The following is a 25,135-nucleotide window of genomic DNA, read 5'->3' as shown; positions in this document are numbered from 1 at the left end:
CATTATCTTGTATTTGTCACTCACCCAAATACTATTTATGAAGGCAAAGTTCTTCTTGCTTTATGTGCATCCTACAGATTCTTTTACCACTGATTGGCATTAAATGTGGGCAAATGATCAATGTACTTGATGCAAGTTACTTATAGCTCATCATATAGGATACACACATCTGCAATCCAGCTTTCCTTTGAAGCTTAGTTTGTAAGTTATAAAACTTCATATAAAACAATCGCTACTTACCGACGGCGTTGTATTTCAGCACAGTGTTGTTTACAGAAGCACAGAAGCTAAAAAGTTTGCATGTGGCAGAACGCAGAAGCCACTTCTGATTGGTGTTTAGGCAGCAAGTTCTGAAGCAATGAGGCCATGATCCAATTCATGCTCAAGTCCATGACAACAGGATTAAACTTACTTTGGCGACCATCTTAACTGGACCGTTCACTCTTGAAGGTCTACAGTATATTACTACTACTAGTACTACTGCTACAACGTATACTACTACTTATACTACTACAGTAGCAATACTTCATCTTAAGTGGGCCAATCACTCTAGAGCAGGGATGGTAACTGACCCATGAAGGGCTGAGAGTCTGCAGGTTTTCACTAAACCAGGCTTTCACCTAACCAACTGGTTTCACTAACTAGTTCCTCCTGTCTGGTTGAAGGTGAGTTCACCAGTGAAACCAGCTGCTGTGGTGTTGGGATGAAAACCAGCAGACTCTCAGCCTCCATGACACATGGTTTCCCATCCCTGCTCTAGAAGGCCTGCAGTACTACTACTACTACTGCTACTACTACTGTAGTAATACTACTAGAGCACTAATACATCTTAAGTGGACCATTTACCCCAGAAGGTTGATTTGATAGGAATGTCTACAATACTACTAGTACTACTACTGCTGCTAGTAGTAGTACTACTACTGTTATAAGGCTGATGTGAATGGGAATGTGTATTCTAGGTGGTTGTTGTACAGTACAGTACAGTACTACAGTACTAGTACTACTACTACATGGTTGATGTGTACTTGATGTATTCTATTTAAACTGCAGTACGTTTATGTATATGTCTTGGTGGCTGGACAAAGCAGGCTCTGTGTAGAATACTCGCAATCGCAGTATCAATTTTTGGAAGAACTTGACGTCAAAATGATATAATCTTCTTCCTTCTGACTATTGAGGAAGAGGCAGCAGGCGGGAATTCAAATTTTCTATGCCCCGCCCTAAGAGGGCAGAGTCTGAGGGGGCGTTGACTAGTCAGTAGCAGACTCTAAGACTGCTAACTTTAGCTTATATGAGCTGATACCCGAGCATAGCTTCCAGTATAAGAGAGGACGATACACTGGACAACACTACATTGGTGAGCTTCTTGTTGAATGGGATAAAGAGAGTGGTTGGTTTGAGCAGAAGAGCTGAGGGGAAGATGGAAGAGAAGAAGCCAAGACTTCGGTGCTGCTGCTCAGCCTCCAGTAAACAGATTGGTAATGAATGGGACTGTGCTGTTTCTGCTGGCATCAGTCCAGATGAAGAGAAGGATGAAGAGGGAAGAGTCTGTCTCAGATCACATCAAAGTTTGAACCCCTGAATCTGTTTTGGAGAAATTTCAGGATCCCAAGTTAAACTGGCGTAGGAGACGGGAACAATGACATCATCAAGCAGGTATAAATGACTTTTCATACTGATACAAAAATGCTAATGCATTTTGTTGCTGCTACTAATCTTGTTAAATCTTGTTTAGTAGTTTGTGTGCGAAACGGTAACCATGGTTAGATATGTTTGTCTGCTATCTAAAATCGTTATTAACATACAGTAACTATAGGTGTTGATTTGTCTAAACTGTGTAGCTGTTCTCTGCCAGCTGTAAAAATCACCACCTAACATTAGATATCAGCATATTGGTTTGGAATTTGTATCACTATCATGCAAGGCCAGAAATGAATTGGCTGGCCAGTCTGGGATGTTGGACAGTTGACATTTTTTTGTGATAACTACATTAAATTGCAATTAAAAATTCACCAAAAGGAGTTGATGGGTAACTACCAATTGGACAACCAATAAAGATATAAACCTTTTTTATTCATAGTCTAGCATCATATAAAGTTGCCTAGCCAATGCATTTCATTCACTGCCAAGTTAGTATAACATTCTGCTCAGTAGCCTGATCATTTAATTTCATGTTTTTTCATAAGTTCAAGAAAGGTACACCAGTGAATTTGAGCTGGCCATTGTGTCAACTGCTTACTGACTTAGACATTTGTCTGGTTCTGGCTCTGGCTTGAAAATGTAATGTGTGGAGTACAGATGAGTTTGTGTTCACTTATTTTGTTCCTCTGTTTTACCTCTTATGATAGAACCACCTGGTCCCACAGACTCTGTGTGGGATGAAACAAACCTGTCACTGCAACATCCCCCTCTCCTGATGGACAGTATCCCGTCTACATCGAGGCCAAACTTCACCAACTGACAGTTGCTTAAAGTTTCACTGGACACAGTTTTCAGTGTGGAACAGCATTATCAGACAGATGCAGAGTGCAGACTGTCCACAGCCTAGCTGCTGTATAATCTGTCAACAACTGTGTTGCTCTAAGAATAACTTGATGGCAAGTTTCAATGAGCGAAGAAAAATAAAGCATTATATCAATTTTCCTTCAGTTCATTGCTTTACATTATTCATCTAGTCCAATGAGCTTTACTGTTCAATTGGTAATCCTGTTAAAATTAACATATATTTTTCTAAAGTCTTTGCACTGGACAAGTCTCAAATTATGGTACTGAATATCAGGGAGACAGATTAAAAATCAACACCTTTCCATTTATTATCCATTATTATATAATAAATTAGACCAATGGTCATATTCACGTTCTTTATAAGACAACTCACTGTGTTTTGATGTGAAAAGAAAACATGGCAGGTTGGTGTAATTGTATGTGTGTATTGTGTGTACATTGGTGTGTGTGCACTGGTGTGTCATTTTGATGTCTTGGGTTTGATGTCTTGGATCTTGGGTTTGATGTCTTGGGTTAGAACGTTATCTTGTGTTGATTGATGCGGTGTTGGGTGGCAGGCTTGGTGCTTTGGTTGCTGTTCTATTACCTTTGTACAGGTTGGTAAAGCCTGAAGAGCTCTTCCACCCCGCCGGCTCGGTGATTGGTCCGAGCGCCAAGCACAACCCGAAAACTTTATTTTAAATTGTAGTCAAGATCCCAAGGTTTATATATTGTGCTGAATTCCACGGAATTGTGTATAAAATGGTGTCTTTAGTTTGAATATTTCACTCAATACAAGCATGCTATAGCTTCAATGAAGTGTTGGAACAAGCAGATATAGAAAATATATGTGAGACTGTACTACTATAGAAAAAAAACTGCTTTGACACTACTTAGGAGAAATAAGGGGAAAAGTAACCAAACAATGGATCAAGGATTTAGTCTATAAAGTTCAAAACTCGATCCTCTTTATAGGCCTAACTGATCAACATCATGTGACAGAAATAAAGAATTTTCACACGCAGATAACATCTGCATCTCAAACCCATGGCTAATTTACACAGCTGATGCAGTTCTTACACACAGCTGGGACAGAAACTTAAAACCTTTGCGGTGCATTTTTCACAAAACGGCTTTTTGCACTTTTCAAGTGATCCATGTGTTGTTTTGTTTTAGTCAGTGTTGACCAGGCACTGCGGCGGCTGTCTGCCGCACACTCAGGGTTAGGAGGTCAGCGTGGATCTCCTTGGCCAGCTCCCAGATGAAGCTCCTCCTGGCAGGTTCCTCTCCGTGCTTCGTACAGGATGCGTGCATTGATGGCAGCCAGATCCAGCAGGTTGTAGAAGACAGCCACCGGCCATCTGCTGGCTGCTCCCTTCAGAGTGCCGTCGTGCCGTCTGGTCTGGCACAGCAACGCTGACCTTGGTGGAATTGTAGAAATTGTTTTTGTGCCTCCAATGTCAACATCCTGGTGAGCGGTGCTGAGGATGGCAACATTTTTACATCGCTTGCTGTGGTAGATGGAGAGGGTGGTGCGCTTGGTGGTGTACTTGGTGGTGCACTTGGTGGTAGATGGTGAGGGTGGTGCACTTGGTGTTGCGCTTGGTGGTAGATGGTGAGGGTTAGTGTGCTTGGTGGTGCGCTTGGTGAGGGTGGTGCGCTTGGTGGTGCGCTTGGTGGTTCGCTTGGTGGTGCGCTCGGCACTCAGGATGCTGGTGGAGAACAGCTCCTGCCTCTCCTGTACGGACAGTGGCAGCTCTGGCCCGGCTTTATTCATTGTTCCCACAAGGCTGGTGTTCTTGGCCAGCAGGCTCTGTGCAAGAGAGAGAGAGAGGTGAAGAAACCCGAACTGTGACATTCCTTCCCTTTCCCACGAATGGCTCCACCATCTCGCTGAGTAATGGGCCTGCTCTCGTCTTTGCTGAGGTCGGGGTAGCTGCTCAGCATATATTTTGCCTCCATGTCCACTGCCATCCAAAACTTGATGCCGAATTTGTCGGGCTTGCTTGCCATGTACTGTGTAAATCAGCAGCGCGCTTTTGTGGGGAACAGCTGCTTGTCCACAGTAATGTAGGCTCCTGGTTTGTCACAGCCAATGCTGTTCTCCCCTAAACCTCCGACATGCAGGCAAACTTCCCCGGGTGAGACGACTACAGCTAGCTGCATTAACTTCTCTGACAGCCCTAAATGATGTGGGATCAGTCGCTGCATTTTGCTATGTGGAAGATAAACAAATAAATAGGCTGGACATAATAAACCTACCTGGCACCAATGGAGAGCTTGCACCTTGAAGCTGTGGCACAGCGGGATCAGGGTTTGGGGGAGAACCGAGTTCATGGAACAAAGATCCTCTGTGGTCATATTTCTCCTCTTCTTTGGATCCATTTTGTTCTGTTCTGTTCTATTTTATATTCTTTTCTGTTCTGTTCTGTTCTGTTCTGTTCTATTCTATTCTATTCTGTTCTATTCTATTCTATTCTATTCTATGCTGTTCTATTCCGTTCTATGCTATTCTATGCTGTTGTATTCTGTTCTATTGAATTGTATTCTATTCTGTTCTATATGCAGGCTACAGGTCTCTTGTAGTGAAGGAATGTTATGATTGTAGTAGGCAACACCCACGGGTTTTAGCAAAATATCAGATAACAACCAGACGGGAGACGGCAAAGCGCACGAAAATTGAAAAAAACATTCCATAGCCTGTAGATGATGAGACAGGTCGTGGTCTGAGGAAAAAGTGATTATTACTCTCTTATCTTTTATTGCATAACTTTAAAACTTTGATATACAAACACATATTTAGGAAAAGTCATGGACTGGTGGGGTCACATGTTTTATTGGTTAGGGTTGGTAAAGCCTGAAGAGCTCTTCCACCCCGCCGGCTCGGTGATTGGTCTGAGCTCCCACCTAACCCTAACCCTAATAGAATTACATACATTAGAAAAATCAAAACGGTCCCACATACCACTGCAGTGTTAATGTTTTAATGTTATAATGTTAACCAGATCGTTTTCCGGTGCGTCTTCTGCCCGCTGCAACCTTGGACAGGTCCTGTCAATATGGACGCTCCTCAGTTTCGGAGCTTACAGAATTTTCATTAGCGTTCGCCGCAGGTCTTCTTCAAAGTCTTCAGAACGAAAACAGTTGTTACAAACTCGCACAACCTTCAGCTTGTCCATAGCGCTGTCTGGGGATATTTGCTGTTACCAATTGCTGTCGGTCATTGTCGGCAAAGTTCATTGATTCCGGAGAGATGGTGAAAAAATGTCCCGTCTCTTGCCGCAGTTTGAGGCTTGCAGTCTAGTACACAAGTTGGCTTTTTTTTGCTTGTTTGAATAAAATACAATAAACAAATCAACAGAGTACCTCTCGCCAGGTTACACCTCCACCTCAGCTGCCAGGTGTAAACATAGACACACACCCTGCTCCGCCCTCGCTGGCTCCGGTGAGGAGGCTGGTGGTTAGACCCCCACCCCCCACCCCAATTTGTAGTCCAAGCTGTAGCTGGGAGACAGAGACATGCACAGTAGATTAGGGGAATATCTAAAGTTTTACAGCACATACACAGCTGGTTCTGCTCAATGGGCAAAACTGTATTCTGTCAGAAAAAAGGTCTGGTGGAATGTTCCTTTAAAAACACATTACTCACTTATAGAGAATCACATGAAACCAACTGATGGAGTAATGACAGTGTGTGTGTGTGTGTGTGTGTGTGTGTGTGTGTGTGTGTGTGTATCTGTGCAGGTACAGATGTAGCTGAACTGCAGATTGACGGACAGCTTGTTGGGGGTGGAGCCTGCGGGGTGATGTCAAAACGGGGGTCGGGGGGCAGAGGGAGGGGGGAACGACCTGACGCTATGGCAACCCTTCAAGCAGCCAATGAAGAGCTAAGAGCCAAGCTCACGGACATCCAGATAGAACTACAACAGGAGAAGAACAAGGTAACAAAAACTACAAAAACGCATTACTGCTATTAGTACTACTACTGCTACAGAAATAGTACTGCTACTGCTACTAGTGAAATATTACTACTACTGCTGCTGCCACCACTGAAATATTAGTACTACTACTACTACTACTGCTACTACTACTGCTACTACCACTACTACTATTGCTGCTACTACTGCTACTACTACTGCTAAAACTATGTATCACTACTACTGCTACTACTACTGCTAAAACTATCACTACTACTACTGCTACTACTACTGCTACTACTACTACTGCTAAAACAATTTTTCACTACTACTACTACTGCTACTGCTACTACTGCTACTACTACTACTACTGCTACTGCTAATACTACTGCTACTGCTAAAACTATCACTACTACTGCTACTGCTACTGCTACTACTACTACTAGTACTACTGCTACATTTCAGTAAAACGTCTGCTTGTCTGTCTGTCTGTCTGTCTGTCTGTCTGTCTGTCTGCAGGTCAGTCGTCTGGAGAGAGAGAAGAGTCAGGAGTTGAGAGCAGAGCATCACCGAGCAACGGTTGCCGTGACGGAGCTGAAGACCAAACTCCACGAGGAGAAACAGAAGGAACTGGCCGTTACCAGGGAGACGTTACTACGACAACATGAGATGGAGCTGATGAGAGTCATTAAGATAAAAGACGGAGAGATTCAACGTCTTAACGGACTGGTGCTGACGCTGAGGGATGGATCTACCGATAAGGTTATCTAATTTATCAAGATTTATCTGCCTGTCTGTCTGCATATTTACCTGTCTATCTGCGTATCTGTGTGCCTGTCAGTCAGTCTGTCTGTCCATTTGTCCACCTGAGAATCTACTGACAAGGTTAGTGGATCTAGATTATCAAGATCTATTTCTTCCTGTCTTGTGACAGCCCATAATCCATCTATCATCCTCTGACTGACAACAGTGACTAACCTGACTGACTGACAGCACTCACTGACCAGACTGACTGACAACACTGACTGACCAGACTAACTGACAACACTGACTGACCAGACTGACTGACTCACCTGACTGACTCACCTGACCGACCCACAGTAGTGTTGTGCTTCTATGTGTTGGGTTTGGTGTAGGTTGTCCTTTTTTGGTGGCAAAGTTGTCCAGCATTGCAATTGGCTTTCAATCGACCAATCACAGGCCATATTTCCACTGCATGTCTCTCTCTGCTTCAAGTGACAGAAAAACCAAAACAGAGAAATGACTGAGCATTGTTTCAAAGATGACCCGGTCATCAGTGGTTTTGGTTTGAACACACTTTATTTCCTTGTCTTAATGTTCATCCATTAATGTAATTTCAGCAGCTGGGTCTATGTGGAAAACTTGGCTAATTGTTGCTAATTGTTACAACAACTCAGCTCCAGCTACTTGGCTATATTGACGATATTGACAAGAGGTTTTTCTGCTACAAGGGAGCTGAAGCTTTGTGTCCTTACTGAAATTTGTAATCTATAAATTAAAGTGTCATCAGCATCATTAATTTATAAAGGAAGTATTTTAATCTGTTAGCAAGATGCTGTCAGCAGCTATATAATAAAATGCCCCCCCTCCCCATCCAGGTGAGGAGTGCGTTGCTGGCGGAGGTGGAGGAGGCGAGGAGGAGTTGGGAGGCGGAGCGTTGTCGCCTCCAGCAGGAGGTGCTGGAGCTAAGAGGAGCTAAGAGGAGCGCTGAGGAGGCTCTGGGATCGGCTCAGCAGGCCTGTCAGGCCAGAGCGGCCGAACTCCGATCAGCTCATCATCAACACCAGGAAGAGCTGGCCAGGATCAAGAGAGACTGTGAGAGAGAAATACGCAGACTGGTATGATTCAAAATATATAAAACTTATAAATACACAACATGAATAACATCTATATGTGTATAGAGAGATCATCTCATCACCAACACCAGGAGGAATAAAGACAGACTGTGAGACAGATATACACAAACTGGTACCATTCAAAATATATAAAACACACACACACACACACACACACACGTAGGCACATATACACACACAGTGAGACACACACACATCTAGACACACACACAAACACCAGGAGGAGCTGACCAGAATAAAGAGAGACTGAGAGAAAGATTCACAGACTGGTACAATTCAAAATATATAACACACACTGAAAACAAAGACACACACACACACACACAGGAGGAGCTGGGCAGAATACTATGTGAGAGGGAGATTCGCAGACTGGTACAATTCAATAAACACAACAAACACACACACACACACACACACAGAACATACAAAACACACTATGTAGAGAGGGAGACAGACTGAACAGAGTCTCTGTCTTCATTCAAACACACTGGACCTCTGTGTAGGAGTGAGAGAGAGAGAGAGAGAAAGAGAGAGAGAAACAGACAGAGAGAGAGAGAGAGAAAGAAAGAGAGAGAGAGACAGAGACAGAGAGAGAGACAGAGAGACAGAGAGAGAGACAGAGAGAGAGAGAGAGACAGAGAGAGACACAGCGATTTCGTGGCACAGTCAGAAACCTGCTGACTGTTAAAGGTGCTGTCCGTAAATTTGAATGAATACAGTACAGAACATGAGTATTCTGGTCATTAAAACACATTAGTATTGATAATAATAATTTACTTTATTTCAAGAGCAGTTTTCTAACCCTAACCCTAACCCTCACAGAAAATAGAGAAGAATATAACAATAAAAACAATTTTGCCACAAAAAAAAAAAAAATGTAAAATTTCATTAAAATATGTTTGTTATGTAACAGAAGACACTTGCAAGAGGAAGCTAGCCTGAACTCCCTTTGTTTTCAACCTGGATTAAGAAGCTAAAAGTGTTGAATTCTTTGTAAGTAATCAGAAGAAACTTAAATTCAATTCAGAACTTAATTGGTAGCAAGTGCAGTGAAGCCAAGACAGGAGTGATGTAGCTCATAACTGCAGTTTGGACTAGCTGTAATCTGGTTTGACTGAGGCCTTTTCAGGAAATTACAAGAATACAGTCATTAATCTTTTCAAGTCTTGAAGAGAAAGCAAAGGGCGTACTTTAGCAATATTTATAAGGTGGAACAAACAGGAACAAACAGGACTACATTCGTTTTTTTGACATAAGTATCAAATTTAAAATTAGATTGAAGATGATTTTTAGAAGCTGACTTGATGTTGATCTGAGGTCCAAGGCTTATATTATTATCTTTTATTATACAGTTTTATACGCTGAACACAAACCTAGGATTGTGCTTGTTAACATTTATTAAATTGGTAAAGTGTGAAGTTGTTGCCTCTTTGATCTTGTGGTGAAGGGAGGAAAGTAGGTCCTTCATATGCAAATAGTGAACTTGTATCCCAGCACTTTAATATTTACTCTCTTCAGGCACTAGGTAGGAAAATCCTAAATATCTCATTTGACTGACAAAATATATAACAGACTTAAGAACAGACTTGACAAGTGTTTTATTCTCATTTTGTGACTCAGGGAATAAGACAGAGGACGGCTGTGCGCCCGGCCACAGCGTCTCCAACGCACCTGAGGCCATTCTAAAGTCTGATGGGGCCCCGGGCAGAAAGTCCCATGGGGCCCGGGCAGAAAGTCACATGGGCCCTGGGCAGAAAGTCGCATGGGGCCCCGGCAGAAAGTCCCATGGGCCCCAGGCAGGAAGTCCCATTGGGCCCTTCTGACCGATTTTCGTTGCCATTATGTCTCCCAGAACATCTATTAAATAATCAGTTATCAATCAAAAAGCATTTTTTTATTTTCACACATTTATATTAACAATAAAATAGGGCATAGCATATGTCATCAATACCGTTAGGATGAAATTAATATTCCATTTGATTAAGATTTAATCAGTTTCACAAGCTGGTTTCACAAACCTAGCTTAAACTATTTATTTGCATTACATTTTAATTAATCTCATATGAGCTCAAGGTTCATATGTTTAGATTTGGGGGCAAAGCCAGCTGACAGCCAGTGGCTCTTTGTCAGGCTAAACCAAACAAATAACTTTACTCATACTACTGTAAGCCACAAGCCAATTAGAATAACTTCTTGCCAAAAAAAAGAGATTTCTTTCTAGCTAGCTAGTAAACTAAATTCTGTTAGCTTGCTATATAGCGTTAGTCAAGTGCCTCGCCAACTCCTAAAACAAAAGTTAGCTAGGCTAACGTTACATGACATCATGTATCTTTGCTAACTAACTTTTTGTCGTACTATTTACTATCATCATTTATCATCATTTGTCATTATCTGCTCCACTTACCACTGTCCTGCTTTCTTTTCTCTTCCTCCTCTTTTGTTTTCACTCCCGGACGGATAAGTCCTCTTCATTTTGAATGGTAAAATCAATCAATCAGGAATCAAAACAAACTTGTGCTGCGCTGGTCACAGAAACGCAAATGAGATGGGGCCCCTTTACGGAGGTTTCCTACTGATTGTCGCTGCAAGGGTACCATAGTTTAGGGGGGTTCCCACAATATGAGTCATTGCTGTGGACTGAAGTGAGTCAGCCCTTGGGGCCCCCTCATGCTGGAGGCCCCAAGCAGTTGCCTGCCTTGCTTGTCCATAAAATCCGCCTCTTGATGAGAGCAGCCATAACGCATCATTATGCACAATCATTGCAAGTCCTTTAATAACCCTGTGACAGTCAGTCCAGCTGCTTAACATGTTGAATATAACTTATGAGCCTATGAGCTTAATTTGGAACTTATACAACTCATGAGCCCATGATGACAATTTGGTACAAATAGGGAGATGCTTTTTGGGTTAACTTGACAGTGTGCAGACTAAGGCAGCAAATAAATTATTACGGTTTGGATGTTCTTCAGAGATACTGTTAGAGAAACTGTCAACAAAAGGAATACCCATGGAGCAGCAATAGCCTTTAAAGGAAAAGTTCACCCAAAAATGAACGGTCGAAATGCTGCTGAAGTTTGTATATCCACCTAACACATAACACAGTTTGCTAGCACTGCACCACATCAGCTTTCTCCAAAAGAACTGAAGTGACCGGGAACTGGTTATTTTTTAAGTTCCAAAAGGGAGTTATTTATTGGTCCAACCTCAAGGTCTAAACTGTCCAATTGTGACTGTCTAACATGTTCAACTTGTACAACACATTCAACTTCTTTTGAATGCCTGCTGTTGAAATTCATTAGTGACCGACCTGTTCTCCTTGATCTCACTGCTACATTTGACACAGTCTATCATAGGCTGCTTCACTAGCCTACTTTACCTCTAGCCTACGTCATTCTACTTCACCGCATTAAAAATCTACTGGGCATCAGGGTTAGGGTTAGAACACCCGCCCCCCCCCCCCCGTCCCCAAGGTGTTCTTCACTGCTCTGCTCTGGGCCCACTGCTCTTCATCGTTTACATGCTCCATCTTGATCATATCATCCATCAGCCTGGTTTACATTTCCACATTATGCTAATGACACACAGATCTACATTCACACCAGACCCTCCCACTCTACCTCTCCTTGCTGTCACTGATCATCTCATGGACATCAATACTTAGATGACTGAGAACTGCCTCAAGCTCCACAGTGATAAAGCTGAGGCTATCATTGCCTCCCCAGCCAACCTCAAGAAAGCTGCCCACACCTCACTGTCTGTCTCTGGCTAAATCACGCCCCCCCACAACTCAGGTAAAGAGTCTGGGAGCCATCTTGGATTCTACCTTCTCCTTTGACACACACATCAAACATCAGCAAAACAGCTTTCTCTGTTTCTTTTGTGTTACTGCACCATTTTAATGTTTTTAATTGTTTTGTGTATGACTGTACAGTGTCCTTGGGTACCAAGGATTATCATTATTATTTTTATTATTATTAATAATACTAAAATATTCATTAAATTATAGAAATTAGATGAACAAGCCTCTCAACAGCCATAACTATAAACACACCAGGTTTCCCCAAACTCTGTGTAGGGCTCGTCTTAAAAATGGCTACTCTCTCCTTCATGACACTTTCCCTTAAGAAGTGCAGTCTGTCTGTCTGTCTGACTCTCTGTCTTTCTGACTGTCTGTCTGTCCATGTGTCCATCTGTCTGTCTGTCTGGATGAGATAAAGCTAATGAACAGAGCTGACTAACCCTACCCCTAACCTGTCTGTCTGTCTGGATGAGATAAAGCTAAAGAACAGAGCTGACTAACCCTACCCCTAACCTGTCTGTCTGTCTGTCTGTCTGTCTGGATGAGATAAAGCTAAAGAACAGAGCTGACTAACCCTACCCCTAACCTGTCTGTCTGTCTGTCTGGATGAGATAAAGCTAAAGAACAGAGCTGACTAACCCTACCCCTAACCTGTCTGTCTGTCTGTCTGGATGAGATAAAGCTAAAGAACAGAGCTGACTAACCCTACCCCTAACCTGTCTGTCTGTCTGTCTGTCTGTCTGTCTGTCTAGATGGATGAGATAAAGCTTAAGGACAGAGCTGTCAGTGTATTGGACAAAGCCCTGGGGCTGCAGGCTGGCCACGCCCACCGCCTCCAGCTGCAGACTCAGGCTGCCGAGCAGCAAATCGCAGCCTTGAGAGACGCGCAGAGGGCGGGGCTAAACCACCCTGGCCACACCCCTAACTCCACCCTTTACACAGCTTCTCACATTGTAAGACCCTCCTCTTCCTCCTCTTCCTAACTCACCCATAACACAGCTGCTCTTAGTGGTTGAGTCCGAATGTTCTAGATATGTACGTATGTACAGTATGTGCAGTATACTACATACTGCTGGAGTGTATGTGTGGTGTATTACGTACAATATACTTGGCAGACTTTTGCATTACGGCAGAAATGACACCAGAAGAAGAAACCAGTCCGCTGCTGGGAGTCTGTCAACTCGGGAAACAGCTACATGAAGTTAAAATGTGTTGTGGCTCATAAATAATTTATGAGAGTTTAGTCATTAAGCACAACACAACAACAACAACTGTCAGTGAGAAAACAATTGTGTAGCAACCATGGGATCTGTACTTCACATATTGGTCAATGTACTGTTCATACAGATACATTTCACATATTACATTTTTATACGGGCATCTCACATACTAAAAATTGTAGTATGAAGAATTCAGACAACGATTATAAGACCTTTCTCTTCCTCATTTCTCTCTAATAAGATAATGCAAGCCTGTTGTTTGAATGGACTGCATCATTTCACATTTATTTGATCAATTTCAATTCAAAAACCTCCTTTTCTCTTACACTCCTCCACCATCTTGTAGGTAATTAGGTGTATTGTTAGCTGATCAGCATGTTTCACTAATGAAGCACCAATAATGGGTCAGGGTGGCATGATACTGTATGTATTTACCATAACTGCCATGGAAAAAGTTTTCACCCAGTTTATTTTCTTTTTTCTCTCATATTTTTCACATTTAATCTTTTTTGTGGATTGTAGCTTACAGAAGTTACGTTTGGTGCTTCTATCATTTCCCCTTCATTTTACAGGTCCCTAACAACATATGAACTATTTCTAATTAGACGCTGACAAAAAAAACTATTACACAGTAACGTGGCTAATAATTATACAACAACATATTTGCGTTCATATGTATTTACATGGTACCGGACCTGTAAAGTGAAGCGTGTCTATTTTCTACAATTCAATAGTAATTCCTATGTATTTACATGGTACCGGGCCTGTAAAGTGAAGTGGGTGTAATTGGACAATAAATCATACAATGTGATCATGTTTATTTTCTTTATTGGCATTTAAATGGTACATTTAAACAGTACATCATCTTACATTTCATACAGACCAGACCGGGGGATCAATTTTACAAATATTGAGCCGTTACCATAGTAGTAAAACTCTCCCTTTGCCAGATCGTTCTAACTTGCTACCTAGTTCGTTCCCGCCATTATCTGTTCTGCTCTGCTGAATATTTTTCTGTCTGCCTGGTTCGTTCCTTCCTTGCCCAGTGCTCATTGATTTTTGAGCTGCAGCCCTCCACTTTTGCCACAGATTGTTCCAGAGTAGCATAAATCATCACACTCCTCTCTGGGAGGGCTTACGAGTGGGGAACGGCGATATGGGATGCCAACTCACCTGTGTGTACCAGTGTTTGACTTTACCCAGGAGATGAAGAAGGACTTTGATTGCTTCTCTACCAGCTGCGAAGCTGCCAGAGAACTGCCACAGATCCGACAAGGTACACGCTCTGTCACTGACTATGCCATTGAGTTTCGCACACTAGCTGCCACCTGTGTCTGGAATGATGACGTCTTGTTTGATGCATTTAATCATAGTCTGTCTGATGATGTTAAGGACAATCTAGTTTCTCAGGAGTTGCCCGCTACCTTGGACGAGCTAATTGAGCTAGCCTGCCAGATCAACAGTCGTATGCGCCTGCGCAGCCGGGAGATGGGGGTCAGCCGGCGTCCACCCGCATGGCAGCAAGTCGTTCCTGCATCTTTCCCTGAAGTCCCTGCTCTTCCACCCACTGAGGATGCTGTGGAGCCCATGCAGGTGGGCCGAATCAAGCTCTCCTCTAAGGAGAGGAGAAGGAGGATTCCCAGCAATGCCTGTCTGTATTGTGGCCTGGTGGTCACTTCATTGCCACATGTCCGCTAAAAGACAACACACCAGCAGAGAAGAAGGTACTGACGGGCACCACCTCTTCGGCCTCTTCCAATGGCATATCCATTTTTCACACTGTCCTCTTGGGGGGGTAAGCAACAACACACCCTACACGTTTTGGTGGACTCTGGGGCTGATGATAATTTCAATGACTCTTTGTTAGTTGAGCAGCTGGGTCTTACTGTGGTACCGTTGACGGCTCCTGTTGAGGCTAAGGGTCTTAATGGGCAGGCACTAGCTCTTATCACTCATACCACTACCCCTCTTGAGCTGTTAATTCCTGGGAACCACCAAGAGGAGATCTGTTTACGCCTCATATGCTCACCCCATGTACCTATCGTGCTAGGTAACCCCTGGCTTGTTCAACATAACCCCCACATTGACTGGAGGGGAAAGACTATTGTGGGTTGGAGCTCCTATTGTCATGGTCATTGTTTGGTTTCTGCCTCGTATGCTCTGTCTCCTGTGTCTGCTCCACAGGAGGATTTTCCTGACCTGTCTGGGGTCCCACCTGAGTACCTTGACCTCAAGCCTGTTTTTAGGAAGTCCAGAGCCACCACATTACCTCCTCACCGCCTTATGACTGTGGCATCGATCTACTGCCTGGCACTACCCCACCCAAGGGGCGTGTTTACCCCCTGTCCGGTCCCGAAACAGCAGCCATGGACAAGTATATTTCAGAGGCTCTGGCTGCTGGCATCATCTAACCATCTTCCTCACCCGCTGGCTTCTTTTTTGTGGACAAGAAGGACAAGTCTCTCCGCCCCTGCATTGACTACCGGGGACTGAACGATATCACCATTAAGAACCGGTACCCCCTGCCCCTTTTGACCACAGCCTTTGAGTCGCTCAAGGGAGCCCAGATGTTCACTAAGCTGTACCTACGCAACACCTACCACCTTATCCGCATCAGGGAGGGCAATGCGTGGAAGACGGCTTCAACACCCCCAATGGACACTACGAGTACTTGGTAATGCCCTTCAGTCTCACCGATGCCCCAGCAGTTTTCCACAGGACACGTGGTGGCTTCCGTAGAGGGGGGGGGGGGGGGGGGGGGGGGGTACTGTCACGATCCCAGCCGGCTTACCATCCTGACCAGCTCTGCTCCAGGCCTGGTTTTCACTTCACCAGTTCCTATCACTGCATCAGCCCCACCTGCTGCCGGCTGCACCAGCTGCAGCTCATCTGCCCATTTACCCTTCACTATATATACCAACTCTCCCTTCAGTCTTTGCTAGAATGTTCTAACTTGCTACCCAGTCCATTCCCACCATTACCTGTTCTGCTCTGCTGAATATTTTTCTGTCTGCCTGGTTCTGACCTTGCCCGTACTTTGGGCTGCCCTGCTCGCCTACCCCTACTGGTACTGTTGCCTTGTGACCACCTGTGTTTGGCCTGTGCCTGTCTATGACCCTGTTCCTGCCTACTACTTAAGTAAAGATGTTTTTGAACAGTATTCTCAGCCTCAGTCTGCGTGTGAGTCCTTTTTCTGATCTTGACATAAGGGCTGTCTCAGTACTATGATGGGGTCTAAATCCAGATTGGAAATGGTCAAAGTGGACATTTGAAATTAAATAGTTGTTAAGTTGATTGAAGACATTTTTTTTCCAGGATCTTACTAATAAAAGGGAGATTGGTCTGTAATTACTGATCACAGAGGCATCCAGGCAACTCTTCTTTAACAGAGGTTTAATAACAGCAGTTTTCAAAGCACTTGGGAAAACACCAGACAAAGAGAGCTGTTAACAATTTGCAATAGCTGATTCACCAAACAGCTAAAAACATTTTTAAGTGTTAATTAAATGTTGTAGATAGACTGTATAACAAACTGCAGTACAGCATACATGTAGTATGTTCTACAGGCTTCCAGACATAGCCAGTGACCCACAGGTGTGTGTGTGTGTGTGTGTGTGTGTGTGCCTGTGTGCCTGTGTGTGTGTGTGTATGTGTGTATGTGTATGTTGCAGACTCAAGAGGACAGAGACACTCGGAGATTTCAGTTGAAGATTGCTGAGCTCAGCGCCATCGTCAGAAAGCTGGAGGATCGAAATGCATTGCTGTCTGAGGAACGCAATGAATTGGTAACACACACACACACACACACACACACACACACACACACAACAAGGGCTGTAATAACAACCACATTATTGCTGTATGGGTATGTGAAGACTTACCATGGAGTTGGGAACTTTATCGCTGGCCATAACAGCTGTTTGTTTTCTGTTATATCCCCCCCCCATACACACACACACACACACACATTGCACACAGGTGCCTGTCCATTGAGAGGGACAAACTTAAACTCTAAATCTTTTACACAAAACACAGCTCTGCTAGCTCAATGTAGTTAGGTCAGGCGATGTTAACGGGACAAGCACGCACAAAGTTAGGATGCACTGACGCAGGACACTGTTGTCCAACTGTGTGAGCCAATCACAAGTTCTCAAGGAGGTGATGAGTTTATTCTGCGTCAGCTGTACCGTGTAAAGAGACGTGTAGGAGGGAAATACAAACCACTAGACAACGGCTGCAGCTTCTTGACCAAGGATTGACAAAAAAAGGTGAAATAAGAGAAGCTGCTCAGTGTTTTCAGCCTCCATGTTTTCAAACTGGAGTGACTCCGGTGCAAAGGGTAAATGTAATTTCCAGAAATGACAACAGAGAAATGTAATGGTATTGCTGGTGTTGTGTGAATGGCAGCATTATGTTAAAAAAGCAGAAAGGCAGAAAGGACTGCCTTTATTGGAAATGAATGTGGCAATTTGACAGGTTTCATGTGTGAAACTATCATTATGAAACAGAGACATATTGATAGAAACCAATGTTTATGTTCAAAATAAATGATTAAAAAATGATGATGCTGAGTAACAGTTCTTTTTAACAAACATTATACAGTTGGGATCAGCAGTCTGACATGGTTTTAATTTTGACCTCAGGTAATTAGACCAGTCCACATCTTCACGTCTACAAAAACTCTGCATTCTCATAAATTGGCTATTGTCAGCTGAACACCAGTCTTCCAACAATAGCAGAAACACTATTGTCTTTGGACATATATATATACTATACTATACAGTATATATACAGTATATATATATATGATATTACAGTTGCATGTTTTTTCAAGGTCTGTTTGTACAAGCTGTGGCCTTAGAGTAGTTTTCCCTACTTGGGACCAACTAGTTATACAGTATGATAAGTGTGAAAAAAAACATTGAATATATGCATAACAGGAGCTTAACATTGAATGTCATGGTACAGAAAAGCTTATTTACTTGTTTTCCAAAACAAATGAGAGTCAGTAACTATACCCAGATACTGCTTGTGTTAATTTGTGCTGATTTGTATCTGTCTGTTTATCTGTCTGCCTGTCTGCCTGTCTCTCTGTCTGTCTGTCTGTCTGTCTGCCTGTCTGCCTGTCTCTCTGTCTGTCTGTCTGTCTGCCTGTCTGCCTGTCTGTCTGTCTGTCTGTCTGTCTAGTTGAAGAGACTGAGAGAGGCAGAGAGTCAGTTTCTTCCACTTCTGGACAAGAATAAACGTCTGAGCAGGAAGAACGAAGAGTTGGCCCTCGCTTTGCGGCGCCTTGACAACAAGCTGCGCTTTGTCACCCAGGAGAACCTGGAGATGGTAACTATGGTAACCCTTGACCTTATGCTCTGTCTTTAACTCCTCCCCCACAACACACTAGTTACCATAGTTACCCTAGTGATGTGAGACCAGTGTTCTGGAACACAGTGCTTACCATAGTAACATGGCACCATCACTCTAAAACAGAGTGGTTACCATAGTGATATGGGACCAGTGTTCTGCAACACAATGGTTACCATAGTGACGTGGAACCAGTGTTCTAGAATACGGGTGTGTTTCCCAATTAATAATGGAAGTCTCTATCTAACCACCAATGTATGAATCTTTGTTAGAGAAACTGCCAAGCTCATCGTGAGTTGTGACTACGATGCACATCGGAATGTAATGAACAACACTGTTAGTGTTTGCTGTTAAAATGTTTCCAAAGACTAACTTCTACAGGCGAGGGGTGATTCCTAAACTCTTTTTGGGATGTTATTTTTGGCAGCAGAATCCATATTCAAGAATTCAGCACCACCCTACAGTGGAACACAAAGAAACCTTAGGCCAGATTATAGAGAATGTGGCTAATGAGCATGGACACAGAAACTGGAGTAGGCTCTCTAAAATGCATTACTAACTTAATTAATACACCTATAAACACAAAACTGCCTCACCAATAGTAGTTGTAACTAAAAGATTCACTGAAAAAAATCTTTAATACATACATAGATTTATTCACTAGTTACAAAATGATTATTTCCTGGTTGTATTAGTCGCCATTAAATTGCTTCTTACTGCAGCAACATAGCTGCAGTCGCAACTGATCAACTTTGCGATGTTGGTTGTAAACATTCGTTTTGAGGAACAGCAAAATGCTAACAATAGTTCTTCCAGTGGAACAGTTTTGGGGAAAAGAGCTGATAGTTGGCTTATTATTGGAGCAGTCAGCTGTACAGCAGCACCAGCTTTCACTTAGTCTGTTACTATGGTTACATCAGTGTTTATTATGATCTGTATCTATAGGTCCTTTTCACAAACATGGCTTCCGTACTTCCGCAGGATATAGATCCGTTCTCACCATTGCCAGCAATGTTAAAAAGCAACTTTCTGTTGCCCATAACTCTGTGTGTGACACTTATTCTGTGTTTCAACATAACGTACAACACAGAATAAATGTCACACACAGAGTTATGGGTGACAGAAAGTTTTAACATTGCTGGTGAGAACCGAGCTTCACCCTGCAGAAGTACGGCAGCCATGTTTGTGAAAAGGGCCTAAGATAAGATAAGATAAGATAAGATATAACTTTATTAATCCCCTTGGGGAAATTCTATTAAACAGAAAGACAAAGTGGATCATTTAAACAGAAATTAAAATGACCACAGCCATTCTACCAGTTACCATGGTTACAGCACTGTTTATTATGGTCTATTTTCAGAGGAGACCCAGCTCATTGAATGATCTGGACCGCAGCCATTCTACCAGTTACCATGGTTACAGCCAGGAAGAGAGAGAGATGGAATTTCTACGTCTTCAAGTTCTAGAACAACAGCACATCATAGATGACTTGTCAAAGGTAGTACTAATACCACTATTACTACTGCTTCTACTACTACTACTACTACTGCTGCTGCTGCTGCTTCTACTACTACTATTAGTGCAAATAATCAGGTTCTAGAGCAACAATGTATCATAGGTGACTTGTCAAAGGTAGTATTTCTTCCACTATTCTCCTAGCTGGTCTCCTGAACCACTCTCTCCTTCCAAGATGTGGCAGCTCACCTCATCTTCAACCTCCCCAAATTCTGCCATGTTACCTCTCTCCTACACTCCCACCACTGGTACCCTACACCCAGTGCTTAATTTGTAAATGATGAGGTCCCGGAACACCAAGGGGTCGGTGTTCCCGTGAGTCTGTGTGGAGGGAAAAGGTTCCGGAACATATCAAGACAACAAGCGCATTGGAGGCACGGTGGTGCTCAATACAGCCATACAGCTTACTGTAGACCAACAACCTGAACATTACTATATGACCGAATATATATGACCTTACAGCTCCGACTACTGGGGACCTATAACAATATTTGATTATTGCATAGGCTACATAATGCTCATTTTGTCCAAACCTGCCCTTCAAGTAGTAGACTACAGATATAACTGCACTGTGCACAGGGTTAAATGCCCACATACTTGGCTATGAGACGTCCTAATCATACAAACACATAGAGGAAACTGCAATGGCTTCAACCATTTACCAGACAGATTCTGGCTCGAGTAGTTACGCATCAATATTCAATACAAATACTTTCATAGGATATTGATTTTGAATGTAGGAAACAATGTCAGCGAATAATGAAATGACAGCATACCTCCAGACCTCGGTCCGGTCCTACACCCCCATACTTCCAGACCACCATCCTAAAGTTTTTGAAAACATGCTGGATAAATTAATATCATGCATGGGACATATAACTATTTCTGGTTTAAAAAAAATATGTTGTCCATAATAATTTACCCACATTTCAAGTGACAAGTGACAAAGTCACTAAAATGTTTTGGAGAATGTATTGATTACTTTTCTAAACAGTCAATCACCTCACCAACTTACCAATTAATTACTTAACATTAATTTTAATGAAGCAGAAGAGCTAATGCAAACAACCTCATTGAACAAACTGAGATTTTTTTAGTGTATGGAAACAATCAACCCAGTCAGCTGGATGAGGATTAGTCATAGGATTAGTGTATTAGTCATAGGATTAGTGTATTAGTCATAGGATTAGTGTATTAGTCATAGGATTAGTGTATTAATATTAAAACTGGATAAGAAGTGTCAGAGTTATATTGTGTATTATATTATTACATTGGATCAGAAAGCTGAATGATGAAATGAAGTTTCTTTCTTCAGGCTCTGGAGACAGCTGGTTATGTAAAGAGCGTTATAGTAAGTACTGAATACTATGATTACTGCAACTTGTACTGCTACTGCCTCTGCTACTACTATTACTACTACTAGTAAAAGTGTTAGTACTACTAGTAAAACTACTGTTACTTCTGTTAGTACTAACAGTGTCTCTCTTCCAGGAGAGAGACATGTTGATGAGATACAGACGACAAGACTCTGTCACTGTCAGGAGGAAAAGAGGCTTCAGAGCCTGCAGGGTAAGACTGCCTGTCTGTCTGTCTACCTGTCTGTCTACCTGTCTGCCTGTCTGTCTGTCTACCTGTCTGTCTACCTGTCTGTCTGTCTGTCTGTCTGTCTGCCTGTCTGTCTGCCTGTCATCCTGTCTGTCTGTCAACCTGTCTGTCTGCCTGTCATCCTGTCTGTCTGTCTACCTGTCTGTCTACCTGTCTGCCTGTCTGTCTGTCTACCTGTCTGTCTACCTGTCTGTCTGTCTGCCTGTCTGCCTGCCTGTCTACCTGTCTGTCTGCCTGTCATCCTGTCTGTCTGTCAACCTGTCTGTCTGCCTGTCATCCTGTCTGTCTGTCAACCTGTCTGTCTGTCTGTCTGCCTGTCTGTCTGCCTGCCTGTCTGTCTGTCTGTCTGTCTGTCTGTCTGCCTGTCTGTCTGTCTGCCTGCCTGCCTGCCTGTCTGTCTGTCTGTCTGCCTGTCTGCCTTCCTGTCTACCTGTCTGTCTGCCTGTCTTCCTGTCTGTCTGTCAACCTGTCTGCCTGTCTGTCAACCTGTCTGCCTGTCTGTCTGTCTGTCTGTCTGTCTGTCTGTCTGTCTGTCTGTCTGCCTGTCTGCCTGTCTGTCTGCCTGCCTGTCTGTCTGTCCTGGAGTTCTGATGTCCTGCAGGTTAATGATTTATTTCATAAATTATCATGAGCCACACCTGGTGTGTATCTACCTGACACCAGGTGTGGCTCATGATAATGTATGAATTTATTATTTATGTATTTATGTATGTGTGTGTGTGTATGTGTGTGTGTGTGTGTGTAGGTCATAGAGACGTTTTATGGTTATGATGAAGAAGCGTCTGTGGACTCAGATGGATCTTCTCTGTCCTTCCACACCGACCACACCCCCGACACCGAACCAGAGGAGGTACACACACACACACACACACACACACAGATGAAAGATTTATTTATGTCCACATAAGCATAAGCATACAAAGGACATAAACACTATTAATGCAGTCAGATATTGACTAAACAGAATCCTAAAAACATGCTGATATAGTCATATACACACACACACACACACACACACACACACACACACACATTATTTTGGTGTGTTGGATCTGTCCTGGAGGTGAGACGCTGGGATTCTAGTGAAAAGCCCTTTAGCTGGCTAGGTTACACTGCCCTCTGGTGGTGTGGTCTGTCAACGCACCACTGGCCGATGATCCAGACCGGTGGTACAGTATTCAGTTAAAGTTTAAGATTGTCCTCTGTCTCTCTGTCTTAACCCTGTAGGTTATCGACCAATATGGGTTTTTTAAGGCCGATATCGATTCTGATGTTTTTTAACTGAAGCTGCCGACAGCTGATATTTTGTGCCGATATTGAATATCTTCAAATTTACTATGCAAAAATATAAACAAGAAAACTATTACTAGGGCAAATCCCTTTTTGATGAGGGTTAACCCTAACCCTAACCCTATGAAATGTTTGAATAAACAAAATGATAAAAGCCCTGAGAGATGCTGTCAACAAAAGCTTTTTTCTCTCTACTTTTACCTTCATTGGTATTGTAAACAGTCTTAAGTCATATTTCTGACACAAACATATGCAGCATATACTGTATGTCCTCATGTAAAATTTTGGAAAAGAATAAATAAACATTACTAAAATAATTATATTTTCAATAAAACATTAAATAAATAAAATGTGCAAAGAAAATAATATTGCAAATGAAAAATAAAATGTCCTGAGACTGACTGTCAACAGAAAGCTTTGTCTCTGTGTTAATTGGCTCATATAGTTAGCACTCCACCTACTGCCTGGTTTAGGGACTGCAGTCAGTGAGCCGTCACTCTCTTGCCAGCCGCTCTTTATATTTTGTTGCAGGTCTAAACGTGTCTTTACGGTACTTACCCTGCCTTGAGTCAAAATAACTTTATTAGTCAAACATGGTGGAGCTACACGGTCACGCGATGATCCGTCAAATACATTTTTTTTTTGGTTGAAAAACACTGTAATAAGTAACGTGACTGAAAACCGTATAGCTCCGCCATTGATGTCTGACATTGTGGCTAATCGGAGGCTAATATGGGCTCTGCCAGCACTGTTTACCATCTCATGAAGAACAAATGGCAACCAGCCTTCACTTGCACATACACACGCTACTATGAAAAGTATTATTTGATTAAGGTTTTAGGGTCACGCTAATGTTACAGCTGATGGTGTGGCTGCTGAGCTACTGAACTCACTGTAGTTTAGCCAGCCATCGTTTAACCGTGACTGAGTGAATTAGCTACACCTTACATTATATTCTACCTGGACAGATTATTGTAAGGACTCGTGAGTTAAACTTCTATTGTATGTGTATCTTTCATATCGGAGAGGAAAGACATGGACATGCCGATATCCAATATTCAAAAAAAGGCTGATATCCGACATAAACCGATATATTGGTCGAACCCTAGTCCCTACTGGTAGTTGTACCTACAGTAGGTCAGTGGTTGTCCCTACTGACCTGTCAGTAATTGTACCTATCCAGAATCCAGAATAGAGTAGAGAGAGTCCAAAATATCTTGCAATCGATCTTGTTCAGAGTCAAACCGCATGTTGAAGACCAGCTTGTTCATTCGGTCATTTGTTTCTTTTCCTGGCTTCAGGTTTCTCTTGGTCATTTTCTTTGTATTATGAGACTGGTTGTGTTCTGTAGCACACACACACACACACACAAACAGTAGGTATCAACAGTCTGCACATGCATAACTGTCAGTGTGAGGCTTACAGACTGACTGGTTGACTGTTAAACTGACTGGTTAACTGCTTATCTGTCTATGTGCAGGTTGTTTGTGAGGAGGCAGGGCTTTACTACAGGAATACCAGGCTTACAGATTGACTGACTGGTTAACTGACTGATTGGTTAACTGACTGGCTGGTTAACTGACTGACTGGTTAACTATCTGACTGGTTACCTGGCTGGCTGGTTAACTGACTGGCTGGTTAACTGTCTGTTGCAGGGTTGTGTTCGTGAGGAGGCGGAGCTTCGTTACAGACAGCTGACTCAGGAATACCAGGCGTTGCAGCGTGCCTACGCTCTGCTGCAGGAGACGGTGGGAGGAAGCTTTGACGCAGAGAAGGAGATCAAGGTAACAAACCGTCCTGTACCCACAAGGCCACAGGTTTGATCCCTGTTCAGGTGTCCTGTCTGTGGTCCAGAAGGGTCGAGCACCCATGCTGCCTGGGTCGGGGCTTTGATCCTCGGTGTCGCTCAATGGGGCAGCAATAATATTTCTGTCTCTCTACAGACCAGAGAGCAGCTGCTCGCTGAGATGAGTCGATATCAGACCAGAATCCAAGACCTGGAGTCAGCGCTAAACCAGCAAGGACTGGTAACACACCCATACACACACACACACACACACACACACACACAGA

General features: G+C 43.0%; 1 protein-coding gene across 2 annotated transcripts in view; it reads left to right on the top strand.

Annotated features, from left to right (window-relative positions):
• The first annotated feature begins 6,290 nt into the window (after positions 1-6,290).
• Positions 6,291-25,135, top strand: part of jakmip3 (Janus kinase and microtubule interacting protein 3) — a 33,020-nt gene continuing 14,175 nt past the window's right edge. The window contains exons 1-12 of one of the 2 annotated variants that reach the window (XM_071918574.1): positions 6,291-6,425; positions 6,921-7,163; positions 8,021-8,260; positions 12,830-13,018; positions 16,969-17,082; positions 18,485-18,640; positions 20,013-20,150; positions 21,483-21,518; positions 21,659-21,736; positions 22,518-22,622; positions 24,718-24,846; positions 25,006-25,089. In XM_071918574.1, coding sequence (XP_071774675.1) covers positions 6,291-6,425; positions 6,921-7,163; positions 8,021-8,260; positions 12,830-13,018; positions 16,969-17,082; positions 18,485-18,640; positions 20,013-20,150; positions 21,483-21,518; positions 21,659-21,736; positions 22,518-22,622; positions 24,718-24,846; positions 25,006-25,089 — 1,647 coding nt within the window. Of the gene's footprint in view, positions 6,426-6,920; positions 7,164-8,020; positions 8,261-12,829; positions 13,031-16,968; positions 17,083-18,484; positions 18,641-20,012; positions 20,151-21,482; positions 21,519-21,658; positions 21,737-22,517; positions 22,623-24,717; positions 24,847-25,005; positions 25,090-25,135 lie in introns of both variants that reach the window. The other variant, XM_071918573.1, reaches the window with a different exon arrangement.

This window comes from Centroberyx gerrardi, chromosome 20 (assembly GCF_048128805.1).
Source record: "Centroberyx gerrardi isolate f3 chromosome 20, fCenGer3.hap1.cur.20231027, whole genome shotgun sequence".
NCBI classification, from domain to species: Eukaryota; Metazoa; Chordata; class Actinopteri; order Beryciformes; family Berycidae; genus Centroberyx; species Centroberyx gerrardi.
The sequence above is the reverse complement of the archived record's forward strand: the minus strand, read 5'-3'. Positions and strand labels throughout refer to the sequence as shown.